Source organism: Pleurodeles waltl, chromosome 6 (genome assembly GCF_031143425.1).
Source record: "Pleurodeles waltl isolate 20211129_DDA chromosome 6, aPleWal1.hap1.20221129, whole genome shotgun sequence".
NCBI classification, from domain to species: domain Eukaryota; kingdom Metazoa; phylum Chordata; class Amphibia; order Caudata; family Salamandridae; genus Pleurodeles; species Pleurodeles waltl.
In genome coordinates this window covers 545,414,450-545,436,996 of record NC_090445.1, presented here as the reverse complement: position 1 = coordinate 545,436,996, position 22,547 = coordinate 545,414,450, and the positions used below count along the sequence as shown (strand labels likewise).

The window sequence follows — 22,547 nt, the reverse complement described above, 5'->3', positions numbered from 1 at the left end:
GTGCGATACACCCTATGAAAGACGTAGAAGTGTATAAATTTAACCCTGGCATTGCATGAGATTTTGGGCACCCTTTCCATTAAGGCTTCCCAACATGCATCTGTAAAGGGTCTGTCAATATCTGCTTCCCATTTCTGCCGTAAGCTTGTTATGGGTGGTAGTTGGTTACAGTGTATCCTATGATAGATACAAGCGACTGCTTTCCGTGTGCCCGCTGCTATCACTATATATGTGCAGCCCAGGTGTGAAGGAGGTTCAGCTCCCCCCCCGGTACCCAGTGTTGCCTTATTGCGGTTATAATGGCCCCATGTACCAAGAAATATTGCGGCCTAAGGTCAAAGTCCGCCGGCAATTCGAGGAAGCTGAGCAGTGTCCCATCTCTATAAAAGTCTCCCAACTGGTGCGCCCCTGGTTTCTTGAGCTGGTGTAGGCCCATCTCCTGAGCACTGTGGACTAGTGGCACTAAGGAATCAAGCAGAAGTTCTGCTGAATAAGGGCGTTTAGTCCCTGTCTTTTGGAGGCATCTATTCCAGCAGTACGCCACCGCCACTTGCTCCCTCGACTCCCAGCATCCTTGGTTGTTAAACCCCAAGAGGAGTCAGGTAAGTTTAGACATTGTAGGTGTACCCAAACGCCTCTCATTCGGAGGGTACTGCTGGCTCCACCGCCATTGTGTGAAATATTGCACCTGTGCCGCACATAGTAGTCCTCAAAGTTAGGTGATGCCAGTGGAATTTGCAAGGTGGCCAATGCCACTCTCTTGCGCCCTGTGCTCCATGTAAAGGACGTCACGATGTCCAATTCCTTAAACACTGCACGTGGTATTTTAACCGGTAGAGTACTAAAGTAATAGAGTAGTTGTGGCAATGCTAGCATCTTTAGCAGGGCCACTCGTCCCATGACAGATAATGGCAGAGTTTTCCAAAAGTCCACAGACTGTTTTATGGAACCCAGTGCTATGCCAATGTGACATTGCAGCATTTCTGAGTGGTCATGGTACACTCTTACTCCCAGATATGTAATCTGACGCTGTTCCCAGGGGATGCTGTCCTGGACCGCTGGGGGGGAACGGGCAGACCGGGAACAAGCGTGCCTTCTCCCAGTTGACCTGAAGGCCTGACATCTCTCCAAAGGATCGCAGTAATCATTGTGCTCCCGCAAGGTCCCTATCCCTCTCCCATAAGAATATCAGAATGTCATCCACATTTAATGCAATTTGTTGCAGCTCCGCCACTATCTCCAGGACCATATAATCAGTCCCCAGGCAAGCTTGGATTGCCAAGGGCTCTACTGCCAGGGCAAACAATAGTGGTGATAACAGGAAACCCTGCCGCATGCCACGCACAACTACAAAAATCAGCAAAATATACGTGCCCATTTTAACTCCTAAGAATCCATTGCCCAGACAAAACCTATCTAACACCTCCTCCAGGAAGTTCCATTCTAAGCTGTCAAACGCTTTTTCGATGTGAATACTGCTGCCTGTGGTGCTATGGTCGGGGCTTTCTATAGTATCAACAATAGCCGACGGATGTTTTGGGCTGTGTTCCGATTCGGGATAAAGCCCGTTTGGTCTCTGTGGATCAACTGTGGCATATGGGTTAGCAGAGGGGAGGCTAAGATTCTACTTATAATTTTATAATCTGTGTAAAGAATGGATAGTGGGCGGTAGGCCTTTATGTCGTGTGGTATATTCCTGGGTTTTAGCAAGGGGACCATTAGTGCCTCTCTAGTTGGTGGCGGAGGGTTTGTGTTTGTCTGGCCTCATTGTATACAGCCACCAATTTAGGCGCTACTTGCTCTATGAATTTTGCATAGAACTCTACTGGGAGCCTGTCCATTCCTGGTGTTTTCCCTCTCAACAAATGTTGTATTGCTGCCCGTACCTCTGGGAGTGCTACCCCCCAACGCCCCATTGATTCTGCTTCTTCCAGCTATCTTCCAGGGAAGACTAGGGGTTGTAGGAATGCTTTAATTTCAGGAGTGACTTGTGATTTACTTTTATAGAGTCCTGAATAGTAGTTATGGAAGGCCTCATTGATCTCAGTTTCCATAGTGACAGCGTGCCCCGGTTCTGCCTGGATCTCTACTATCAGGGACCCTCGGCGACGCCAACCAAGCCAGCAGTTTCATTGCCTTATCCCATGTGTTTTTATCATACAATTTTCAGAGTCGTGACAACAGAGTCATTCCACTAGGCTCGCCACCTGTTCCCTGGCTTCTAGTACTGCTTCTTTATCTAACAACCCCTTCGTCATCTCAACCTCCACTTGCTTCAATTTAGTTTCTGCGGCTTGAGTTTCCCACAGCAGATTTCGGCGTACCCCACGGACTCTGCTATGCAGCGGCCACTGAGGACTGTTTTAAGGGCGGCCCATTCCAAGCCTCTGGAGTCAGTAGATTCCTCGTTCTCTTGGTAGTATTGTGTGATACATGTACCTATTTGCCCCCTAAAGGGAGGGTCGAATAGCGCCTCTGGCCTAAGTTTCCATGTGGGTATGGGCGGTGGGTTGGTGCCCCAGTGTAAGTACAGTGGTACTGGGTTGCGATCCGATATAGTTCTGGCGAGATATTCTACATCGCATATTTTCTGATGTAATGATGGTGTGCTAAGAAATGTATCTAACCTTACATGCAAATTGTATATGGGGGAGAGATTTGAATATTCCCACCCTTGGGGGTTTAACACTCACCAGGTATCAATTAAGGTCCAAGTGTTCTCCCAGTCCTTAAATGTGTGTGCTAGTTTAGGGATCAATGTTCCATCTAGTGGTGGGTGACACCTGTCCTTGTCAGGGTCACTTAAGCAGTTGAAGTCACCTCCTATCAGTACTTCCCTTGCGATATAGGAAGCAAACTGCCTGGACAATTCATTAAAGAAACCAGTCTGATTGGCATTCGGGCGTAAATGTTAGTGATGTCCTTCCCGTCTAGGCAACCCCGGAGTGCCACAGTGTGCCCCTGTGCGTCCACCTAATAGTCCGTACTCTGAAATGGGACCCCAGGTTTGACCTATCGTAGAAAAACGGCTCCTTGTTTCACTTACCCCCCACTTATTGCCTGATATTGATGCTGACTTGACTGAGAAGTGTGCTTGGACCCTGCTAACCAGGCCCCGGCACCAGTGTCTTTTCACTAAAAATGTACCATTGTTTCCACAATTGACACACCTCTGGCACACAGATATGTCCCATGTAAAAGGTACCAGTGGTACCAAGGGCCCTGTGACCAGGGAAGGTCCCGAAGGGCTGCAGCATGTGTTGTGCCAGCCTAAGGGACCCGTCACCTAACACATGCATACTGCCAGTGCAGATTGTGTGTGTGGGTGAGGAGAAAATGGCAAAGTCGACATGGCATCCCCCACAGGGTTCCATGCCCACAACCTACTGCCTGTGGCATAGGTAGGTCACCCTTCTAGCAGGCTTTACAGCCCTAAGGCAGGGTGCACTATACCACAGGTGAGGGCATAAGTGCATGACTACTAGGCCCCTACAGTGTCTAAGCAAAACCTTAGACATTGTAAAGTGCAGGGTAGCCATAACGAGTATATGGCCTGGGAGTTTGTCAAACACAAGCTCCACAGTTCCATAATGGCTACACTGAAATCTGGGAAGCTTGGTATTAAACTTCTCAGCACAATAAATGCACTCTCATGCCAGTGTGGGATTTATTGTAAAATGCACCCAGAGGGCATCTTAGAGATGCCCCCTGAATACCAGTCGGACTCCTAGTGCTAGGTTGACCAGTTTCTGCCAGCCTGCCACAACAGACGAGTTTCTGGCCACATGGGGAGAGTGCCTTTGTCACTCTGTGGCCAGGAACAAAGCCTGTACTGGGTGGAGGTGTTTCTCACCTTCCCCTGCAGGAACTGTAACACCTGGCGGTGAGCTGCAAAGGCTCACCCCCTTTGTTACAGCGCCACAGGGCAGCCCAGCTAGTGGAGATGCCCGCCCCTCCGGCCACTGCCCCCACTTGTGGCGGCAAGGCTGGAGGAGATAATGAGAAAAACAAGGAGGAGTCACTCCCCAGTCAGGACAGCCCCTAAGGTGCCCTGAGCTGAGGTGACTCTGACTTTTAGAAATCCTTCATCTTGCAGATGGAGGATTCCCCCAATAGGATTAGGGATGTGACCCCCTCCCCACCGGGAGGAGGCACAAAGAGGTTGTAGCCACCCTCAGGGCTAGTAGCCATTGGCTACTATCCTCCCAGACCTAAACACACCCCTAAATTGAGTATTTAGGGGCCCCCAGAACCTAGGAAGAGAGATTCCTGCAACCTGAAGACGAAGAAGGACTGCTGACCTGAAGCCCTGCAGAGAAGACAGACACCAACTGCTTTAGTCCCAGCCCTACCGGCCTGTCTCCCCACTTCAAGAAAAACTGCGACGCGTCCCCCAGGGTCCAGCGACCTCTGAAGCCTCAGAGGACAACCCTGCATCTAAAAGGACCAAGAAACTCCAGAGGACAGCGGCCCTGTTCACAAGAACTGCAACTTTGCAACAAAGAAGCAACTTTTAAAGACCACACGTTTCCCGCCGGAAGCTTGAGACTTTCCTCTCTGCACCAGACGCCCCCGGCTCGACCTGCAGAAAACTAACTCTACAGGGAGGACTCCCCGGCGACTGCGAGCCCGTGAGTAGCCAGAGTTGACCCCCCCTGAGGCCCCATAGCAACGCCTGCAGAGGGAATCCAGAGGCTCCCCCTGACCGCGACTGCCTGCTTCAAGGAACCCGACGCCTGGAAAACACACTGCACCCGCATCCCCCAGGACCTGAAGAAACCGAACTCCAGTGCAGGAGCAACCCCCAGGCGACCCTCTTCCTAGCCCAGGTGGTGGCTACCCCACGGAGCCCCCCCGTGCCTGCATCGCCGAAGAAACCCCTGGGTCTCCCCATTGAAACCTATTCCAAACCTGATGCCTGTTTGCACTCTGCACCCGGCCGCCCCTGTGCCGCTGAGGGTGTACTTTCAGTGCCTGATTGTGTTCCCCCCCCCCCCCCCGGTGCCCTACAAAACCCCCCTGGTCTGCCCTCTGAAGTTGCGGGTACTTACCTGCTGGCAGACTGGAACCGGGGCACCCCTATTTCCATTGAAGCCTATGTGTTTTGGGCACCACTTTGACCTCTGCACTTGACCGGCCCTGAACTGCTGGTGTGGTAACTTTGGGGTTGCCTTGAACCCACCAACGGTGGGCTACCTTGGACCCAACTTTGAGCCCTGTAGGTGGTTTACTTACCTGTGAACCTAACAAATACTTACCTCCCCCAGGAACTGTTGATTTTTGCACTGTGTCCATTTTTAAAATAGCTTATTGCCATTTTCGCCAAAACTGTACATGCTATTGTGACGATTCAAAGTTCCTAAGATACCTGAGTGAAATACCTTTCATTTAAAATATTGTTTGTAAATCTTGAACCTGTGGTTCTTAAAATAAACTAAGAAAATATATTTTTCTATATGAAAACCTATTGGCCTGGAATCAGTCTTTGAGTGTGTGTTCCTCATTTATTGCCTGTGTGTGTACAACAAATGCTTAACACTACCCTCTGATAAGCCTACTGCTCGACCACACTACCACAAAATAGAGCATTAGAATTATCTCTTTTTGCCACTATCTTACCTCTAAGGGGAACCCTTGGACTCTGTGCACACTATTTCTTACTTTGAAATAGTACATACAGAGCCAACTTCCTACATTGGTGGTTCAGTGGTGGGATACAAGACTTTGCGGGACTACTCAGCCAGTACCTGATCACATGACTAAATTCCCAAAAATGTCATTAGAAACTGATTTTTTTTTTACATTTGAGCTATTTTCCTAAATGTTTTAAAAGTCCTGCTAGGGCCTTGTGTTAGTTCCTGTTAGCATTTCTTTTAGAGTTTAAAAGTTTTGTAAAAGTTTGAATTAAGTTCTAGAGATAGTTTTAGATTCTTAAAAAGTATTCCAACTTTTAGAGAAGTAATGTCTACTGCAGAAGAGATGGTGGTGGAGCTCAACCTCACCCCTTACCTGCATCTTAGGATGTCAGAGTTAAGGACTCTCTGCAAAATTAAAAAGATAAAAACTGGTTCAAACCCTACCAAAGTACAGCTCCAGGAGCTCTTGGCAGAGTTTGCTAAAAACAACCCCTCTGATGATGTCCTCACAGAGGGGGAAACTAGTGATGTGGAGGAAGTCCCACCTCCAGTCCTAGTTAAGGAGATCAGGGTTTCTCCAACCCTGACTCCAGAAGTGATAGTCAGAGATGTTGCTTCTCTCACAGGAGAGTCCAACAGCTCTGGACGCATTGAGAGCAGTCTCAATGAAGATGACCTCCTGCTAGCCAGGATGGACAAAAGATTGGCTTTGGAGAGACAGCTCCTAGCCATAGAAAGGGAAAGACAAGAGATGGGCTTAGCTCCCCATCAATGGTGGCAGCAATTTAAATAGGGTCAGAGATACTCCTGACATGCTAAAAATCCCCAAAGGGATTGTAACTAAATATGAAGATGGTGATGACATCACCAAATGGTTCACAGCTTTTGAGGGCTTGTGCAACCAGAAAAGTAAACAGATCTCACTGGGGTGCTCTCCTTTGGGAAATGTTCACTGGAAAGTGTAGGGATAGACTCCTCACATCCTCTGGAAAAGATGCAGAATCTTATGACCTCATAAAGGCCACCCTGATTGAGGGCTTTGGATTCTCAACTGAGGAGTACAGGATTAGGTTCGGGGGGGGCTCAGAATCCTGGAGCCAGACCTGGGCTGATTTTGTTGACTTCTCAGTCAAAACATTGGATGGTTGGATTAATGGCAGTGGTGTAAATGATTATGATGGGCTGTACAATCTGTTTATGAAAGAACACCTTCTAAGTAATTGTTTTAATGATAAACTGCATCAGCATCTGGTAGACCTTGGTCCAATTTCTCCCCAAAGATTGGGAAAGAAGGCAGACCATTGGGTCAAGACTAGGGTGACCAAGACTTCCACAGGGGGTGACCAAAAGAAAGGGGTCACAAAGACTCCCCAGGGGAAGAGTGTTGAGACATCCAAGGTTAAAAATAAAGAGTCTTCTATAGGGCCCCAAAAACCAGCTCAGGAGGGAGGGTCCAAAGCCTCTTCACAGTCCAATTTTGGGTACAAGGGTAAAAACTTTGATACCAAAAAGGCCTGGTGTCGTAGCTGTAATCAGCAGGGACACCAAACTGGAGACAAGGCCTGTCCCAAGAAAGGTTCCACTTCTACTACTACTCCAGTTAGCACTGGAATAGCCAGTCTCCAGGTGGGATCAACAGTGTCAATACACATTGGGAGAGGATGAGGGAGAAGGAGGGACAAATATGGAGGAACCCACCATACTTAGCTCCCTATTTCAATAACTCAAAGTACACAAGAAAGTACGGGGTTCTCTAAAGAGGGCGTCGCGGGTACCAGCGTAGCCCTAGGTTGTACGTGTTCCTATTTGGAAGGGTAATGTCAGTGAAATGTCAGTAAGTAACTGCAGAGTGCATGCGCGGGGAGAGACACCGGGGGGAGTTCCTTTTACGGACTAGGTGGTCTCACACACTATATAGTGTCATGCTTCATCATTTGGCCACCTAGACCCACCCAGGTAGGACAGTGCCACCTGGGCGGACTCGACCTCACTGTTAAAGGAACAGGAGGGAGTGCGTAAATAAACTTGTTTCTGGAAAGATCGGGATCCAGCTAATCTAGTGAAAAAATTAAAAACACCTAAGCAGACACCTGTGAGGAGTGACAAATTTAATGGTGGTGTCCGATTGGTGTGGTTAAAACAGGGGTTGGGACACCTCTGTGAGGATAAGGACTCACAGGGTCACCTAACTAATAGCCAACATGTTTCTGCCCTCAGAAGTGAGCCAATAGAGGTCTCGGGGCATTCGTCAGGGCCTAGGATCCCTATGTCTCACGTTGGAGGAAATTTACTCTATGTGAAGGTCAAAGAGTGTGAATTAAAAGGTCTACCTTACCCAAGGAATTACCTTGAGGCGGCCTATGGGGGATAAACAAACAATTAGAACAATAGTGGCACACGACACTGCAAAACCCAACCAACTACACACGTGTCAAGGGGATGCATTCATGCACATAACACATATGTTCATAATAGGCAATATTCATGCGTAGAGTGACCAAGTGGGTACATCTAACTATACATGTGGACAGTCCTACCACTGCAGGGAATTACAACTCTTACCCTTTCATAGAGGCTACTAGCCTCTGGTCTCCAGGAGGGGGAGTGTCCCCTTATAGTCAAACACTAAGGAGAAACACAGAAAGAGATGGACACAAAGACAAGGTAAGGAGGGGAAGGGAACAGGTGTAACCAGTACAAATGCAGGGGAGAACAGGACTAGCGGCGGGGTTCCCACTAGGCACCCACTGTCATTACTAAATAAAAAGATATTGCATAATGAGTAAAGTAGTAACAAGGGATGGCTACAATTAGTAGTCGAATAACAGATAGAAAGTAAAAAATAATAGAGGGAAGGGGGGAGAGGAAGAAGAGAAGTCTTATCTGTGCTGCCTGTGATCCATTCAGTCACTCACTACATCAAAGGGGGCGCTCGCCGTGCGCCTATACCGTCCTCTCCTTGGACCGCTTGGAACAAGTGGCTGAAGGAAAACGATCTTTTTAAGGCTGCTTGATGTTCCAGGTGCGCCCTATTAGCGCGGTAATTAGAGATTATGTGCAGTGAATCACCGCCGCGGGCCTTTAGGTGCGTTTCTAGCCCCGATGTGGTCGCCGTCATTACGGTCGCCCCAGCTGAGCCGGGGCGCCGGCATGGATGCGTGCGAGTGTTCGGGTGGGGCCCGGGCTGGAAGTCTCCGGCCCGAGCGTCACAACCGGAAGCCTTGCGCTCCGTGCGGGGCCGCTGGGAAATGTAGTTCCCAGCGGTCCCGTGACCCGGTGGGAGGAAGGGAAGGAAAGGAAGACATGAAGGAGAGAAGGAGCCAGGAGCGTGGGGGGGGGGGGGGAGGGAACAATGCAAAAGCAGGGGACAGAAGAGGGAGGGGGGAAGGAGAGGGGAGGGAGGGGGTGACAACCGGGACGGGATCAACAGTGTGCCCAGAGCAAATCAGGGTTCACAATGAAGCTACATTAGTTTCTGAGGGTGGGGTGGACTTAGCCACACTTGCTGCCTGGCCCCCTAATACGCAAAAATACAGGCAGCAACTTTTAATTAATGGGACTAGTGTAGAAGACCTGAGGGATACAGGTGCCAGTGTCACAATGGTGACAGACAAACTGGTTTCCCCAGGACAATACCTGACTGGACAAACTTATCCAGTCACCAACACTGACAATCAGACTAAAGTACATCCCATGGCTATGGTAACTTTAGAATGGGGAGGGGGCACTGGCCTGAAGCAGGTGGTAGTCTCCTCAAATATCCCTGTAGACTGTTTGCTTGGAAATGACCTGGAGTCCTCAGCATGGGCTGAGGTAGAACTCAAAACCAGTGCAGCCATGCTGGGTATCCCTGAACTGGTGTGTGTCAAGACAAGGGCACAGTGCAAGGCTCAGGGTGAAAAAGTGGTGTTGGAGCCTGGAATAAAGGCCCAACCCTCCAAGAGGAAAGGAAAGAAGACTGGAGAACCAGCTTCAACACAACAAAAGAAAAAGAACCTCTCTTCCCAGGAAGAAGTTCTGCCCTCTGAGGGAACTCAGCCCATGGAGTTGGAACCTTATCAGGTTGAACTCTTAGGACCAGGGGGACCCACAAGGGAATAGTTGTGTAAGGGGCAAAACACCTGTCCCTCTCGAAGGTCTTAGGCAGCAAGTTGCTGAAGAGACCAAAGGAAAAATCACTGGAACACATAGGGTCTATTGGGAAGATGGACTAATCTACACTGAAGCAAGAGATCCCAAACCTGGTGCCACTAGGAGAGTGGTAGTGCCTCAGGAGTTTAGGAAGTTCATTCTGACCTTAGCCCATGATATTCTACTTGCTGGGCATTTGGGACAAACCAAGACTTGGGAGAAGTTAGTCAACCATTTCTACTGGCCCAACATGTCCCAGAAAGTAAAGGAGTTTTGTGTCTCCTGTGCCACCTGTCAAGCCAGTGGTAAGATGGGTGGCCATCCAAAGGCCCCCCTCATTCCACTCCCAGTGGTGGGGGTACCCTTTGAAAGAGTGGGTGTGGACATAGTGGGTCCACTTGAACCTCCCACAGCATCAGGGAACCAGTATATCCTAGTGGTAGTGGATCATGCCACTAGATACCCTGAAGCAATTCCCCTTAGGTCCACTACTGCCCCTGCAGTAGCTAAAGCACTCATTGGTATATTTACCAGAGTGGGATTTCCTAAGGAGCTGGTGTCTGACAGGGGTACCAACTTCATGTCAGTATACCTGAAGCACAAGTGAGCACATACCATCCACAAACCAATGGTCTTGTAGAAAGATTTAACAAGACATTGAAGGGCATGATCATGGGGCTCCCTGAAAAGCTCAAAAGGAGATGGGATGTCCTCTTGCCATGTCTGATTTTTGCCTACAGAGAGGTGCCTCAGAAGGGAGTAGGGTTTTCCCCCTTTGAACTTCTGTTTGGCCATCCTGTCAGGGGACCACTAGCTCTTGTAAAAGAAGGCTGGGAGAGACCTCTTCATGAGCCTAAACAAGATATAGTGGCCTATGAACTAGGCCTACATTCCAGGATGGCAGAGTACATGGAAAAGGCAAGTAAAACCTTGAGGCCAGCCAACAACTCCAGAAGATGTGGTATGACCAAAAGGCTGCTATGGTTGAATTTCAGCTAGGGCAGAAAGTCTGGGTTCTGGAGCCTGTGGCTCCCAGGGCACTTCAGGACAGATGGAGTGGCCCTTACCCAGTGAGAGAAAGAGTCAGGTCACCTACCTGGTAGACCTAGGCACTAGCAGGACCCCCAAAAGGGTGATCCATGTGAACCGCCTCAAACTCTTTCATGACAGGGCAGATGTGAACTTGTTGATGGTTACAGATGAGGACCAGGAAGCTGAGAGTGAACCTCACCCTGATCTCCTCTCCACTGACCTTAAAGATGGCTCAGTAGATGGGGTGATCTATTCAGACATCCTCTCTGGCCAACAGCAAGCTGACTGTAGGAAAGTCTTACAACAGTTTGCTGAGCTCTTTTCCCTAACCCCTGGTCAGACACACCTGTGTACCCATGATGTGGACAAAGGAGACAGCATGCCTGTCAAGAACAACATTTTCAGACAGTCTGACCAAGTTAAGGAAAGCATCAAAGTGGAAGTCCACAAGATGCTGGAATTGGGAGTCATTGAGCACTCTGACAACCTCACACCAAGGATGGTAAGAGAGAGATGAGATTTTGTGTGGACTACAGAGGACTTAATTCTGTCACCAAGACATATGCCCATCCCATTCCAAGGGCAGATGAGTTAATTCACAAACTAGGTGCTGCCAGATACTTAAATACCTTTGACTTGACAGCAGGGTACTTTCAAATCAAAATGGCAACAGGAGCAAAAGAAAAGACAGCATTCCCCACACCTGATGGGCATTATCAGTTTACTGTAATGCCCTTTGGCTTAAAGAATTCCCCTGCCACCTTCCAAAGGTTGGTGAATCAAGTCCTCGCTGGCTTGGAGTCCTTTAGTGCAGCTTATCTTGACGATATTGCTGTCTTTAGCTCCAGCTGGCAGGATCACCTGGTCCACCTGAAGAAGGTTTTGCAGGCCCTGCAAGCAGCAGGCCTCTCTATCAAGGCATCCACATGTCAGATAGGGCAGGGACCTGTGGTTTACTTAGGACACCGTGTAGGTGGAGGCCAGGTTCAGCCACTCCAATCCAAGACCCTTTTTGCAGGGTTATCCCCAAACTTTTTGCCTTCTTCCTCCTATTTTTTTAGGTCTGTTTTTTCTGGTTTATTGTCTCTACGCACTTTACCACTGCTAATCAGTGCTAAAGTGCAAGTGCTCCCTATAGAAATTGTACTGTTGATTGGTTTATCCATGATTGGCATATTTGATTTACTAATAAGTCCTTAGTAACGTGCCCTAGAGGTGCCCATGGCCTGTGAATCAAATGCTACATGGCTTGTAGCACTGGTTGTGCCACCTACATTAGTAGGCCTGTAAACATGACTCAGACCTGCCATTGCAGTGTACAGTTTTAAACTGACAATTCGACTTGGCAAGTGTACCCACTTACCAGGCCTCAACCTTCCTTTTTACTACATGTAAGGCACCCCTAAGTTAGGCCCCAGGTAGCCCCAGGGGCAGGGTGCACTGTATGTTTAAGGTAGGACATATACTAGTGTGTTTTATATGTCCTAACAGTGAAATACTGCCAAATTCAGTTGTCACTGTGCAAGGCCTATCTCTCTCATAGGTTAACATGGGGCAGCCTCTAAATATCCTTAAAGCGCAGATTCCCTTTGAGAGTAGATACAAATGTGGAGTTTAGGGTCTCTGAACTCACAATTTAAAAATTCATCTTTTAGTTAAGTTGGTTTTTAAACTGTCTGTTTGAAAATACCACTTTTAGAAAGTAGGCATTTTCTTGCTTATTCCATTCGGTGACTGTCTGTTTGTGGATTGTCTGTCTGGGTCAGTTTGACAGTTGGGCAGTTTTGCACCTCATCTAGACAGTGACACAAAAGGGGGTGGGGGTATAGTCTGCATATCCTGATGAGCCATCTGAGCTAGAGGGGAGGGAGAAATGGTCGTTCACACCTGAAAGGACTGTGCTTGCCCTCACACAATGCAGCACAATGGTATAATGGTTAAGGTCACAGATCCTCATATTGAAAGTTGAGGGTTCTACTCCAGGTGTGTCTGTGGTCATTCCCTAGTTAATTATTTTTTTCCAACATCAAAAGTTGTGGGTTCATGATAAAAGGTGCTCTCACTCTTTTTAATCAACAAATACATTTTTCTTTTCAATTTGTACAGCAATATCTCATTCTAAGTATATCATCCATCAAAGCCTAAAAAACTATTTCCCGCGCACTCTCTCTCAAGTTCTCTTTTTCAATCTCTTTCATGCACACACACCTCTACTCAGACCCACTCATGCACCCACTCAAACCCTTGTGCACTCACTAACAGCCCCACCACCCAGATCCTCACAGACACCCTCACGGACACACTAAGATACACACACCCAGGCAGACACCCACTCAGACCTTCGTGCACCAACTCACAGATCCACTGAAACCCTCACACACCCACTAAGACACTGATGCTCTCACTCTCACATCCAGACAGGCACTCTCACAACCACTCTCATCCTAGACACACCATCCCACACGTATTCTCACACCCAGAGAGACAGTGCACGGCCTTGGGTGGTTGGATTAATGTATGGTAAGGAAAATTATTTTACGTTAAAAAAAACAAAGGTTACAGGGATGCTATAATTAGGAAACAGAATAAAACATGTTTACAAACCCCAGAGTTTATATATTATAGATAGGCTCACATTTAAACGTACCAAACCACAGAAATTCACCTGTTATAGTTATCTAAAGTAACTATAACTTGTGCCCTAAGGTAACTATTACTCACACCCTCGTCATGCACCGCTAATTACCACACAATTTACAGCACTCATGACATCTTGGTTAACATCACTGATGTCACTAACATCTGCAGTAAAATTATTTATCAGATAACTGTGCATGGCGGGGGGGGCAAGTTAGAGTTACTTTAGGGCATGGGTTATTGTTACTTTAGATAACCAACTATAACAGGTGAACTTATATGGTTAGGTATGTTTAAAATGTGAGCCTATCTATAATGTCCCTGCAACTTTTGGTCTAAGTGACTTATATCCCTCTTTTCTTTTTCTCTCTATCTATCTATCTATCTATCTATCTATATATATATATATATATATATATATATATATATATATATATATATATATATATATATATATATATATATGTATATATAGAAAATGTCACTTACCCAGTGTACATCTGTTCGTGGCATAAGTCGCTGCAGATTCACATGCTGTGCACATCACGCTATCTAGTGTTGGGCTCGGAGTGTTACAAGTTGTTTTTTCTTCGAAGAAGTCTTTTCGAGTCACGAGATCGAGGGACTCCTCCCCTTTCGGCTCATGCCACGAACAGATGTACACTGGGTAAGTGACATTTTCCGTTCAATGGCATGTGTAGCTGCAGATACACATGCTGTGCATAGACTAGTAAGCAGTTATCTCCCCAAAAGCGGTGGTTTAGCCTGTAGGAGTTGAAGTTGTTTGAAATAATGTTCATAGTACTGCTTGTCCTACTGTGGCTTGTTGTGTTGTTAACACATCCACGCAGTAATGTTTAGTGAATGTATGAGGTGTAGACCATGTGGCTGCCTTACAGATTTCTGTCATTGGTATATTTCCTAGAAAGGCCATTGTGGCGCCTTTCTTTCTAGTGGAGTGTGCTTTTGGTTTAATAGGCAGAGTTCTCTTTTAGCTTTAACATAACAGGTTTGAATACATTTAACTATCCATCTGGCAATGCCTTGTTTGGATATTGGATTCCCTGAATGTGGTTTTTGGTAAGCTACAAACAATTGTTTTGTTTTGCGAAACTGTTTGGTTCTATCAATGTATTACATTAGAGCTCTTTTTATGTCTAATGTATGTAACGCTCTTTCAGCTAGAGTCTGGTTGTGGAAAAAACACTGGGAGTTCCACAGTTTGATTTAAGTGGAACAGTGATATAACTTTTGGCAAAAGTTTGGGATTTGTGCGTAGAACCACTTTATGTTTGTGTATTTGTATAAAGGGTTCCTGTATGGTAAAGGCTTGTATTTCACTTACTCTTCTGAGAGATGTGATAGCTATTAGGAAGGCTACCTTCCAAGTTAAGTATTGCATTTCACAAGAGTGCAGGGGTTCGAATGGTGGACCCATGAGTCGCGTTAATACAATATTGAGGTTCCACGAAGGAACTGGTGGTGTCCTTGGTGGAAGGATCCTTTTTAGACCCTCAATAAATGCTTTTATGACTGGGATTCTAAATAGTGATGTTGAATGTGTAATTTGCAGATAAGCTAAAATTGCTGTGAGATGTATTTTAATGGATGAAAAAGCTAAGTTAGATTTTTGTAAGTGTAGTAAGTAGCTTACAATGTCTCTAGCAGACGCGTGTAATGGTTGAATTTGATTATTATGACAGTAATAAACAAATTGTTTCCATTTATTTGCGTAGCAATGTCTTGTAGTAGGTTTTCTAGCTTGTTTGATGACCTCCATACATTCTTGTGTAAGGTCTAGGTGTCCGAATTCTAAGACTTCAGGAGCCAGATCGCTAGATTGAGCGAAGCTGGATTCGGGTGTCTGATCTGCTGTTTGTGTTGAGTTAACAGATCTGGTCTGTTTGGTAGTTTGATATGAGGCACTACTGACAGGTCTAGTAGTGTTGTGTACCAAGGTTGTCGTGCCCAAGTTGGTGCTATTAGTATTAGTTTGAGTTTGTTTTGACTCAATTTGTTTACTATATACGGAAGGAGTGGGAGAGGGGGGAAAAGCGTAAGCAAATATCCCTGACGAACTCATCCATAACGCAGTGCCCTTGGAGTGAGGCTGTGGGTACTTGGATGCGAAGATTTTGGCATTTTGCGTTTTCTTTTGTTGCAAATAGGTCTATTTGCGGTGTTCCCCAGTTTTGGAAGTAGGTTTGTATTATCTGTGGATGAATCTCCCATTCGTGGATCTGTTAATGATCTCGATTGAGATTGTCGGCTAACTGGTTTTGAATTCCTGGGATGTATTGTGCTATTAGGCGAATGTGATTGTGAATCGCCCAATACCAAATCTTCTGTGCTAAGAGACACAGTTGTGATGAGTGTGTGCCTCCCTGTTTGTTTAAGTAATACACTGTTGTCATGTTGTCTGTTTTGACAAGAATGTGTTTGTGGTCTATTAGCGGTTGAAATGCTTTCAATGCTAGAAACACTGCTAGTAGCTGATTTATGTGAAGTTGTTTCTGCTCAGTGTCCCATTGTCCCTGGATGCTGTGTTGGTTGTGGTGTGCTCCCCACCCTACCATGGAAGCATCTGTTGTGATCCCTTATTGAGGCACTGGGTCCTGGAAAGCCCGCCCTTGATTTAAATTTACATGATTCCACCATTGTAGCGAGGTGTGTGTTTGGCGGTCTATCAACACTAGATCTTGTAGTTGACCCTGTGCTGGTGTCCATTGTGTTGCTAGGCACTGTTGCAAGGGCCGCATGTGTAATCTTGCGTTTGGGACAATGGCTATGCATGAGGACATCATGCCTAGTAGTTTCATCACTAATTTTACCTGATACTTCTGGTTTGGGTGCATGCTTTGTATTACGTTTAGGAATGCTTGTACCCTTTGTGGACTTGGAGTGGCAATCCCTTTTTTTGTGTTGATTGTTGCTTCTAAGTATTGTTGTATTTGACACGGCTGTAGGTGTGATTTTTGGTACTTTAGTGAGAAACCCAGTTTGTGAAGGGTTTCTATGACGTATTTTGTGTTGAAAACACTGTTCTTGAGTGTTGGTTTTGATTAACCAATCGTCCAGATACGGGAATACGTGTATGTGCTGTCTTCTGATATGTGCCGCTACTACTGCAAGGCATTTTGTAAATACCCTTGGTGCTGTTGTTATCCCGAATGGTAACACTTTGAACTGGTAATGTCTATTGGATTACAAACCTTAAGTATTTCCTGTGTGAAGAATGTATGGGTATATGGAAGTACGCATCCTTGAGATCTAAAGTTGACATGTAGTCTTGTTGTTTGAGCAAGGGGATTACGTCTTGAAGTGTCACCATGATGGGTCTCAGAGTTTTGTCCTTTTTGGGTATTAGAAAATACAGGGAATAAACACCTGTTCCTTTTTGGTGGTTGGGTACAAGTTCTATTGCGTCTTTTTGTAACAACGCTTGAACTTCTATTTGTAATAGATCTATGTGCTGTTTGGACATGTTGTGTGTTCTTGGAGGCACATTTGGTGGTAATTGTAGGAATTCTATGCAATAACCATGTTGGATAATTGCTGGGACCCACAAGTCTGTTGTTATTTCCTCCCACTTTTTTAAATAATCTGTGAGTCTCCCCCCCACTGGTGTTATGTGTTGGGGATTTGTGACAGTGAAGTCACTGTTTAGTTTGAGGGGTCTTTGGGCTTTGGAACTTTCCCCTATTTTTAGGGAACTGTCCGCCCCCTGTATTGTCCCCGAAAGCCTCCTCTTTGATACTGGCCCTGGTATGTGGGTCTGGTTTGTGAGGTTGTGGGTTCTGTGCTTTGGGCCCGAAACCCCCCTATAAATTGTGTCTTCCTAAATGTGCCTCTGCTCTGTGGGGAGTAGAGGGCGCCCATGGCCTTGGCCGCATCAGTGTCCTTCTTCAGCTTTTCTATAGCTGTGTCCACTTCCGGCCCAAACAACTACTGTCCATTAAAAGGCATATTAAGCACAGCCTGTTGGATCTCTGGTTTAAACCCGGAGGTGCGTAGCCATGCGTGTCTCCGAATAGTGACCGCTGTATTCACAGTTCTTGCGGCTGTGTCCGCTGCATCCATTGCCGATCGTATCCGGTTGTTTGAAATACTTTGGCCCTCTTCCACCACTTGTTGTGCACGCTTTTGGAACTCCTTGGGCAGATGTTCTATTAAGTGCTGCATTTCATCCCAATGAGCTCTGTCATATCTTGACAATAAAGCTTGTGAATTGGCAATGCGCCATTGATTGGCCGCTTGAGCTGCAACTCTCTTTCCCGCTGCATCAAACTTTCGACTTTCTTTGTCGGGTGGTGGTGCATCTCCAGAGGTGTGTGAATTAGCCCTTTTTCGTGCTGCGCCCACTACTACTGAGTCAGGTGTCAGTTGTTGTGTGATGTACACGGGGTCTGTAGAGGGAGGCTTGTACTTTTTCTCCACCCTAGGTGTGATGGCTCTGCCTTTGACGGGTTCTTGAAATACTTGTTTTGCGTGTTTCAGCATTCCTGGTAACATCGGGAGACTTTGGTACTGACTGTGTGTCGACGAAAAAGTATTAAATAAAAAGTCATCCTCAATGGGTTCAGCGTGCAGTGCCACATTGTGAAAAGCTGCTGCTCTGGAGACCACCTGCGTTTAGGCCGTACTGTCTTCAGGTGGTGATGGCCTAGCAGTCAGGACTATTGTCTGATACAGGCGCATCATAGAGATCCCATGCATCTGGGTCATCCTGGATCATCCCTGTGTGTGTTGGAGATTGCATCATAGGGGGTGTTGCAATTGGTGACAGTTGCGGTGAGTGGTGTGGCGATGGTTGTGGCGAAGAGTGAGGTGGAGTTACTGCTTTTGCCACTTTTGCTTGTGGTTGTTTTTCTTTGTCTTGGAAAGCAAGTTTCCTTTTCATCCTTATAGGAGGGAGAGTTCTTATTTTCCCTGTATCCTTTTGAATATGGAGCTTTCTTTGTGTATAATCTGGTTCCCCTGCTTCTAGCTCTTGTCCAAATTTATGGCCTTGCAGTTGTGCTGAAAGGCCTTGTTCCTCGGAGTAGGAGCTTGTTTTCGGCTCCGAAGCTGGATGTTTTGGTACCGAAACCTTTTCTACAGTCTTTTTCGGCTCCGAAGCCACTTTTTTATGTTTCGGTGTTCCGATCTCTCGGTGCCGGTATCTCGATGTCGAGTTTGGTCGGAACCAGGGTCTCGGTGTCGAGTATGTTCTGTGCCGGTATCTCGACCGGAGTCAGATGACTTCGACACGTGTGTGCCCTTTTTCGGTGCCGATGGACGGTCACCGATTTTACGGGTTAAGCCATGGCCTGCCGGCGGTGGCGTCCCCTGGGCCTTCATGATTTTTGCGTGAGTTTTGGCCGGGACTGTTTTACTCACGGTTTTCGGCGTCTGCTCTGTTTCGGGCTCGTCCGAGTCAGAATCAGCAATGGAGAAATCAAATCAAATCAAATCAAATCAAATCATTAACATTTATAAAGCGCGCTACTCACCCGTGCGGGTCTCAAGGCGCTAGGGGGGAAAGGGGGGGTTATCGCTGCTCGAACAGCCAAGTCTTTAGGAGTCTCCGGAAAGCGGAGTGGTCCTGGGTGGTCCTGAGGCTGGTGGGGAGGGAGTTCCAGGTCTTGGCCGCCAGGAAGGAGAAAGATCTCCCACCCGCCGTGGAGCGGCGGGTGCGAGGGACGGCAGCAAGTGCGAGGCCAGCGGAGCGGAGGGGGCGGGTGGGGACGTAGAAGCTGAGGCGTCTGTTGAGGTATTCCGGTCCCTTGTTGTGGAGGGCTTTGTGTGCGTGGGTGAGAAGACGGAAGGTGATCCTTTTGCTGACTGGGAGCCAATGCAGGTGTCTCAGGTGTGCGGAGATGTGGCTGTTGCGGGGTACGTCGAGGATGAGGCGGGCCGAGGCGTTTTGGATGCGTTGCAGGCGGTTTTGGAGTTTGGCGGTGGTCCCGGCGTAGAGGGTATTGCCGTAGTCCAGGCGACTCGTGACAAGGGCGTGGGTCACGGTTTTTCTGGTGTCGGCGGGGATCCAGCGGAAGATCTTGCGGAGCATGCGGAGAGTGAGGAAGCAGGCGGAGGACACGGCGTTGACTTGCTTGGTCATGGTGAGAAGAGGGTCCAAGATGAAGCCGAGGTTGCGGGCGTGGTCTGCGGGGGTCGGTGCGGTGCCGAGGGCCGTGGGCCACCAGGAGTCGTCCCAGGTGGACGGGGTGTTGCCGAGGATGAGGACTTCCGTTTTTTCAGAGTTCAGCTTTAGGCGGCTGAGCCTCATCCAATCTGCGACGTCCTTCATACCCTCTTGTAGGTTGGTCTTGGCGCTGGCGGGGTCCTTGGTGAGGGAGAGTACAAGTTGGGTGTCGTCGGCGTAGGAGGTGATGATGATGTCGTGCTTGCGTACGATGTCGGCGAGGGGGCTCATGTAGACATTGAAGAGTGTCGGGCTGAGCGATGAGCCTTGAGGTACGCCGCAGATGATCTTGGTGGGTTCTGAGCGAAACGGAGGGAGGTAAACTCTTTGGGAGCGGTTAGCGAGGAAGGAGGCGATCCAGTCCAGGGCCTGGCCTTGGATCCCGGTGGAGCGTAGGCGGGTGATTAGGGTGCGGTGACAGACGGTGTCAAAGGCAGCCGAGAGGTCGAGGAGAATGAGGGCGACTGTTTCACCGTTGTCCATCAGGGTTCTGATGTCGTCTGTGACTGAGATGAGGGCGGTTTCCGTGCTGTGGTTGGTTCGGAATCCGGTTTGTGAAGGGTCGAGCAGGTTGTTGTCTTCCAGGAAGGTGGTCAGCTGTTTGTTGACGGTCTTTTCTATTACCTTGGCTGGGAAAGGTAGAAGAGAGATGGGGCGGAAGTTTTTCAGGTCGCTTGGGTCAGCCGTAGGTTTCTTTAGTAGGGCGTTGACTTCAGCGTGCTTCCAGCATTCGGGGAAGGTAGCAGAAGAAAAAGAAGAGTTGATGACGGTCTGGAGGTGCGGGGCGATGATGTCGTCGGCTTTGTTAAAGATGAAGTGCGGGCAGGGGTCCGAAGGGGCGCCGGAGTGGATAGAGTTCATGATGGATTTGGTTTCTTCCATGTTGATGTGGGTCCAGTTGTTGAGGGTGATGTCCGGGGAAGCGGGTTCAGTGGTGTATGGTTGGGTCTGGTGTCCGAAGCTGTCGTGGAGGTCGCTGATCTTGCGATGGAAGAAAGTGGCGAGGGATTCGCACAAATCCTGTGAGGGCGTGACGGCGTTGGCGCTGGCGCTGGGGTTGGAGAACTCTTTGACGATGCTGAAGAGTTCTCTGCTGTTGTGGCTGTTTTTGTCTAGTCTGTCGGTGAAAAAGTTCCTTTTGGCAGTGCGGATCAGGTGGTGGTGTTCGCGTGTAGCGTTCTTGAGGGCGGTCATGTTGTCAGCGGTGTGGTCCTTGCGCCAGGCCTTCTCAAGGGCACGACAAGTTTTCTTTGATTCTTTGAGGGTGTCAGAGAACCAGAGAGGTTTTTTGGTGTTGGTCTGTCGATGCGTGCGTTTGAGGGGAGCAAGGTTGTCAGCGCAGTTGGAGATCCAGTTTGTGAGGTTGAGAGCTGCGTCGTTGGGGTCGGTGGTGAGGGTGGGTTGGTTGGCGGCGAGAGCGGAGAAAAGTCTCTTCTTCCTCGATGTCGTGGTGTCCTGACGGCGCCGATGCCATTTGAAGCCTTCGCGCTCTCCGGTCCCGTAGCGTTTTCTTCAACCGAAATGCCTCGCAAGTATCCTCTTTGTGTTCGGGGGACAAACACAAATTACAGACCAGGTGTTGATCTGTGTATGGATACTTATTATGGCATTCGGGGCAGAAGCGGAATGGGGTCCGTTCCATGAGCCTTGAAGACACACGCGGTCGGGCCGACCAGGCCCCGTCGAGGGGTAGAAAGCCCCGAAGGGCTACCGGAGCTCTTCTTGAAATCGGTGTCTATCTGCGTTAACTAACCCGATACCGAACGCAAACAATACCGTCGATTTTTCCGAGATTTAACTAACTTTCCGAACCGAAACACAGAGCGAAGAGGAACACGTCCGAACCCGATGGCGGAAAGAAAACAATCTAAGATGGAGTCGACGCCCATGCGCAATGGAGCCGAAATGGGAGGAGTCCCTCGATCTCGTGACTCGAAAAGACTTCTTCAAAGAAAAACAACTCGCAACACTCCAAGCCCAACACTAGATGGCGGGATATGCACAGCATGTGTATCTGCAGCTACACATGCCATCGAACATATATATATATATATATATATATATATATATATATATATATATATATATATATATATATAGTACTGTTTTACACTGTATGGTAAGTATAACGTTATATCTGTATCAAGTCTTTGAAAGATGTTTTGATTCTTACAATTCTTATCTGCATAATTATGTCAGCATACCATAAGGAGGAATAGGAGTTGAACTGAATTCAAGTATATGTTTACCCAGTCCTTTAACACAACTAGCTAGAAAGAAATAACAATATTTTGAGGACACATATCTACCAGCATTAACCTCAATTCATCTATCTTGCCACAGCTGATAAATTGAACACTCACCTGGGCCATGTCATCTAAGCAATTGAATATATACTTTCTAGCTTCTTTCGATTTTATTCCAGTCTCCATTTCATGCTCCTCTGGTGTCTGGAGTAGAGGTGATATGAAAGACAGGGCAAATAACATCAATTTAGATAGTGTATTTACGGTCTATAAAAAATGTTTCGTGTTGTACTAACTGGCATTTTCATATTACGGTTTTATTGATGCTCACTATAATGTTATATCAGGCAATATTAAGAAATGCATCTGTAAGCACAACCAACAACATTTTTGAAAATCTGCTACAAAATGTAAACAAAATGAAAATACTTAAGTGGAGAACACTTAAATAAAAAGGATTCCTTTAGGATCTCACACTGGAGAGAGATGCCTACCTAGAATACAGTCAATTAGGAAATTTTGGCTATCCAATCACACGTGACCTACAAGACCACAAGTCCCTCTAGTGAGGAAGACTGCTTGCAAAAATTCAATTGCATAGGAGCTTTCTATTAAGTGTCTGCCTGAGAAAATAATGGTCATCAGGTAGTTTTTCTAAAACTATAAAAAAAATGTTTAGTG

General features: G+C 47.4%; 1 protein-coding gene across 8 annotated transcripts in view; it reads right to left on the bottom strand.

Annotated features, from left to right (window-relative positions):
- The window catches only part of HIPK1 (homeodomain interacting protein kinase 1), a 504,680-nt gene that overhangs the window by 197,155 nt on the left and 284,978 nt on the right, over window positions 1–22,547 (bottom strand). For all 8 annotated transcript variants that reach the window (XM_069238726.1, XM_069238723.1, XM_069238721.1 and 5 more), the window contains one exon: window positions 21,984–22,070. In XM_069238726.1, the coding sequence (XP_069094827.1) occupies window positions 21,984–22,070 (87 nt within the window). The remainder of the gene's footprint in view (window positions 1–21,983; window positions 22,071–22,547) is intronic.